The sequence below is a fragment of the Elaeis guineensis genome, chromosome 7, assembly GCF_000442705.2.
Source record: "Elaeis guineensis isolate ETL-2024a chromosome 7, EG11, whole genome shotgun sequence".
NCBI lineage: Eukaryota > Viridiplantae > Streptophyta > Magnoliopsida > Arecales > Arecaceae > Elaeis > Elaeis guineensis.
In genome coordinates this window covers 7,990,804-7,996,803 of record NC_025999.2, presented here as the reverse complement: position 1 = coordinate 7,996,803, position 6,000 = coordinate 7,990,804, and the positions used below count along the sequence as shown (strand labels likewise).

At 48.0% G+C, this 6,000-nt stretch overlaps 1 protein-coding gene across 1 annotated transcript in view; it reads left to right on the top strand.

Annotated features, from left to right (window-relative positions):
• Positions 1-3,160: 3,160 nt before the first annotated feature.
• LOC105049153 (twinkle homolog protein, chloroplastic/mitochondrial) overlaps positions 3,161-6,000 on the top strand; it is a 39,262-nt gene continuing 36,422 nt past the window's right edge. The window contains 2 exon segments of the mRNA XM_073260940.1: positions 3,161-3,557; positions 3,801-3,934. Coding sequence (XP_073117041.1) covers positions 3,305-3,557; positions 3,801-3,934 — 387 coding nt within the window. The 5' untranslated portion in view covers positions 3,161-3,304.

Sequence of the window (6,000 nt, the reverse complement as noted above, 5' to 3'; positions counted from 1 at the left end):
ACAGATGTCCCGGGCCCAATCGCTTGGAAATCATATTGATGACCCCGGCCGTCGGCTGATTAGTCGTCGCTTCTTCAGTCGGCTGGGGTCGTCGGTCGGCCACAGTTGAGTCGGTGGGTTTCTCTGAAATTTACCGAGATACCCCCGTGGATGAGAGCTTCGATCTCATCCTTAAGCTGGATGCATTGCTCGATATTGTGCCGTGGCCCCGGTGGAATCGGCAGTACTTCCGTCGGTCGAGGCCTTTTGCCTTCAGGGTGGAGGCCGTCGCAGGTATTCCTTCCCCTCGATCTCCATCGAATCTGCGCACGGGAGCGGAGAGAGGAGTGTAGGAATCATACCTGGGGCGTGTCGGCCTTGGAGTCTGCCGTCGGGGAGACTTTTGGTTCCGTCCGGTGGTAAGACCCGACCATCGGTCGGGGGCCTGTTGGGTTCGGCGGGATCCCGACCCTTCCTTCGTTTCTCTTTCGGACCCTTGAACTCGGTCGAGCGCCGATCGGAGGCCCCTTCATCCGCGCGCATATACTTGTATGCATGCTCCAGCAACTCGGCATATGTACGGGGGAGGGTCTTGTCCAGGGAGTAGGTGAATCGGGACGCCCTCAGCCCCCGTTTCATGGCTGAGATAGCCATGTCCTCGTTGAGGTCCCGGACCTCAAGCGTGGCCGTATTGAATCGCGCCACGAAGTGTCGGAGCGTCTCATTTTCTCCTTGTTTGAGGAAAAAAGGCTATCCGACGTTCGCGGTGGCTTCCGGCTGGTGCTGAAGTGAGCCACGAAAGAGTGCTCGAGCTGCCCGAAGGAGTGGATACTTTCCGATCGGAGATCGAAGTACCAGGCCCTGGCAGCCTTGCGGAGTGTGCGGGGAAGCCGATGCAAAAGAGAGCGTCGGTAGCCCCCTGAATCGTCATGAGAGCTTTATAGCTCTCGAGGTGGTCGATTGGGTCGGTGGAGCCGTCGTATGGCTCCACGTGCGGCATCTTGAACCGACTGGGGATCGGTTCGTCGAGAATGAGTCGGGAGAAAGTTGGACGGTCTGGAAGTCGACGTCGTTCGAGGACTTCTGCCCGTCGACCTGCAATTGCGCAAGCCGACGGTCGATCTTCTCGAACCTGCGCTCGTAGTCGTCCGCCCGTCGGTGCTGGGAGACCCCAGGAGTGGAGTCTCCGGAAGATTCCGAGAGGGAGGCGGACGGCGTTCGCGGTCGCTTCTCCTTCCTCATCCGTTCCAGCAGGGAAGGAGAGAGCTGCTGGGACTGTCGGGCATCGCGCCGTGGCTGTCCCTCCTCCTCTCCATGGGAGTGCTGTTGCAGGCGCTCGCGCGGAGGCGACGGGATCGGTGCGGTCGTCAGCGGCTACTCCTTGAGGGCATCGGACGGGCCGTCGGTTGTTGCTGGAGGCTCTTGACCGCGTCCGTCAGCACGGTCATCTGCCGTACGATGGCCGGATCTGCGCCTCCGTGGTCACCGCGGGTGCGGAGAGCTGGGCTCCCCCGCTGAGGGTGGGGGGAGGCCTCTTCCCGATGGGAAGTGCGCCTCGCCGACCTGGTGACCCTCGATCGTTGGACTCTTGTCTTTGTCATCAGTATCTTCTGCTTGAGAAGGCCTGGTGCCGTGCCCCCCCTACCTGACGCGCCAATCTGTTGTGGCCAATCCTCTCTTCGCCTGGTCGTCGGGAACGAGCGCATGCAAAAAAGAAGTCCACACAGACTGGTGGTGGCTCCGGTGGGGACCCTCCGACGGTCAAGTCAGAGAGGTGACTGGGCAACAGTGAAATGAAGACAGAGAGCTCAAACGAGAGAGAGAGAGAGGGTTAGAGGGAGCAAACCTGTTGCTTTTCAGACCTTTTGCACTGTTGCCTTCCCCGGTATATATATAGTGGAGCGTGGTATGGTGCCGTCATTAATGGCGCGGACAATTGAAGAATTGTCAACTCACTGTAGACTGTCAGAGTCGCCGTGAAAACGTCACACCGCCGTGGGGCTGTCAAATCACTAGGGTTGACAATGCCCTAGGCGGGATAGTGCCCTAAGGTGGCAGAGCCGCATGTCGCTGTCAGGGCTGACAGGCTCTGGCGGCTGTACGGCGATCGGAGGAGCCGACCGACCCTAGGTCGGTTGCCACCCGTATGGCATCGGGTGGAGATTCGGGCCCCCTCGGTGGTTAGCCGGACATGTTGCGAGAGTCGGCCGTCGGACTTCCTGGTTCAGTCGGCCCGAAAGTGGAAAAAGTCTGCCCGACCGGCATACCCACAGTCGGTAGAGGGCCGTTAATCGGCCGGTGATGGCGCCCGCCGATCGATCGGTCGGTCGCTCCGTCGGTCGGGCGGTCGGTCGCTCGTCGGTCGGTCGGTATGCCCGATTATAAGCCGGCGTGAGCGGGGTCGGTCGGTATTCCCCAATAGTTAGGATGTCTTATACATTGAAGAAGAAATTAAATTCTTTTAATTGATGATATATTTTAAGATTAAAAATTTATTGTGTACTTAAATAATAATAAAGTATTACATGAAATATAGACATACATTTGGTTTTACAGCAATCGAAGACATGGAGATGGATGACAAACAATTTCTCATGCCATGACGCTAACAAATATATTTGCTTGCTATATATGTCAATTATAGTCATGGCAATGCATCTTGTTCGAGATATCTTACTACATAGGGGTCCATTTCGGAGCTAAACATTTTTCTAAAATTAAGTAATGGATGACTAATTTTTACTTGTGGATCACCATGGGTCTTGCCTATTGTTGGGTCCAATATGAAAGCAGAATTACCTTGTTGGTATGCGGTCATGCAATATGATTAGATGAATACAGCTTCCTTTTATGTCTACGAAAAAAATCTTTACCTAAGTAAGTCCACAATTTTCAGCAATGAACACATATAGGTTTAGGACTGCCCATAGATAGCCAACTTCAGTCACAAGTGGGATTTAGCATCCCTCTCTTATTGTGAAGCTTGATGCTTGAGCCTTGAGCACAACCTATATTGTTTTAAGCATGGGCTAAACTGGCTGAACTCAAGATCACTCAATGGCCTAACTCTAGACTGGCCTAATACACACAAAAAGTTGTCCCACAGCAGCAGATGGTAGAGTCCAGAGACCATTGCCATCGATTAGTTGGACTCAAGACCTATCAGTTGATGCGCGGACAGAGAAACCCTAATAAGAACCCAAAAACCGCAATCTATAGCGTTTCAAAAAAACGAATCCTGTCCCCATTTTTTTTCCCCTTCATTTCCGCCCAAATCCCCGCCCACATTCTTTCCGACCTCGAGAACTTGAGCCCTATTCGGATAATGCGTCCGCTCCCCCGCCGCTTTCTCCACACCCTTCTTCATTCCAGCTTCCTCATGGACGGCTCCAAGCGCCTTCCGGTGAGATGCGCCGCCGCGGGAGTGGTGCCCGTCTCCCCTTGTCGCCTTCTCCATCTCCGCACCAACCGGCGCCTCCTCTTCCAGAGCCTACGGAGTCCCAAGTCCAAATATCTTCCGTCTTTCCTGAAATCAGCTAGGTTTTGCTCCGTTGGCCCGGTCCTGCCCAACAAAACTGGTACTAAGCTGGAAAATCCAATCTTTTTTTCCGTTTTAGTGCATAGATATTTGGCTAAATCTCATAATTGACTCGTTTTTTTATATTTTGTTACTTTTCATCGGTAATTTCATGTGGCTCGGACGAGGGATGCTTAAAAATTTGGTCTTTTACCCTTTGATAACTCCCCTTATGTTAGAGCATCATAGCTGAATCGGTTTTGTAAGTATTGTTCACTTTTTCTTTTTTCTGGTTGTGGGTTAGTTCATCTGCCAAAGCCGGAAGCTAAGATGGTTGACACAGAGCGACTTGCCCGATTAAAATCTAAGTTGGAAGAAGTAGGAATTAAGTGTGGTTCTTGTCAGCCTGGGCAGTATTCACACATGACATGCCCACAGGTGCCGTTTTCTCCACTCTAATTTTCTTCTTCTATATTTACTATATTTACTTAATTTGCTTGTTATTGTATTAATTTTAATTACTGTACATGTTGGTTGTAGTTTGTAAATTGTAATTCCTATTGTCATTCTCATTTCCTTTTCTATCTTGTTCTTAATTTGGTCTATTATTGGCATTTTCCCATGGAGGAATTAGTGTTACTTCTTCTTCTTCTTAGTTAGTTTGGTTGTTAAGTTGTCCTATCATAATATGGATATATTAGGTTTCTCATGGGGATGATGAAAACCTGGTAAATCTGCTATATTCTTTTTTATAAATTGAAAAGCATTCGATGTTTCTATTATATTTTGGTATCTTCACCTCATGAATTGTTTCCAATACATACATACAACCACACACACACATATATACACATATACACACATATATACATATATATATATAGGGGCAGACTTGGGTAAGGTGGAATGGATTTGGACTCAGATCGGTTAGATCAAAATTGGATAATGGGGTTCCTACAATCAATGATCGAAGTTTGGGATGTGATCTACTATCTCACAACTGCTTGCACACAAAAAATTATATGATTTGAAGATCCCTATACTATGCATCAAGTGATTAAAAGATACATCTAATTCAATTTTATTTAGGCTGTCTAATTTCTGACTATTTGATGCATAGGCTAAGGATCTCCAAATTATATAATTTTTTGTGTGCAAGCAGTTTTGAGGTAATAGATCACATTCAACAACTTGGATCATTGATGTAGGATCTCTATTATAGAGTTTTGACCTGATCGGATCTGAGTCCAAATTTGGTTGACTTGATTCTAGCCTAGCTCTCTCTTTCTCTCTATGTGTGTGTGTAAATTGATGTTGTTTGTACAGATGATAAAGCAAGTGCCCTGTATTGCACAAGTACAGCTCTAGATTCTATTCGATGAGGAAAATGCTTTAACAGTTCTATTTTTGTCATTTCTTCTTTATAAGGTTGAATTACTACAAAAGTTTTGGTAGCACTCAGACACATTATGAGCTCCCCCCACCTCTTTTTTTCTTTCATTATTTGGGGGTGCGAAAAAAAAGACTTGATGTGTCGATGTGGTAAGATTTCAAAATGATGAACGAAAAGGGTGTTATAATAGTGATTTTGATGTTTACTCTCCCATTTTTGATGTAGCAGGCCAGACAACTTCAAACTCGCTATAATTTTTATAGATCCACATACATCAGTTTGTCTGGTATATTTTACATGAAACAATATATTTTATTCATATTATTGCGGATGAAATCCATCTCGGACCGGAGGCACTAGAGCATGACGAAGCCCGACCAGTCGGTGGCGGCCGGCTTGTAAGAAAAATCTTCATCGAAGGTGGCTTCGGTGGGGATCCTTTGACGTTCAAGTCAGATTTCTCGAAACAGGAGAGGAAGAACGAGTATTTTTTGGAGAGAGAGGAGGTATACCTTTTGGGATCCCTTGTTTATCTTTTTATAGGTGAGTTTGGAGCCTTGGAAAAATGAAAGGCCATAAAAGATCATTTTGCCCCTAATGATGCTTTTGGGAATCATGTCTGACCCTTTGGTTGTCTAAAGGATGGAGAGTAGTGTCATCTCATAGCAAGTGAGGGCCGCACCCATTAATTGTTTGGGTTGACAATCAGGAGATGAGAATGAGGCTTGCTTTGTTTTATCCCTGGCTATTGTCCTTTTTAAATGGGGTAACGTGACAGGACCATTATGAGGCCTCTTGGGGGCCAACGACTAGAGCCAAGGGCTAGAGGCCGATGTGGGGATTGGATAGGCGTAGTGAGCACGGGCACTTGCGGGCGGAAGCCTGACACACAGGTGCAGCTTCTCCTTGCTCTTTCTTTCTGTCACCTTTCTCTATCTCCACCTTTTTCTCTTTTCCTTTTTGTCTTGTTCTGATGCCCATGGGAGAAGGGAATGAGTGGGAAAGAGGCATTAATGCCTTTTGTCAAATCCAAGTGACCCAGGGCCTTCCACATCTTCGGCTAATGTAGAAATACCCCCAACACTAGAAATCTGTTGCGAACATTGGAGCT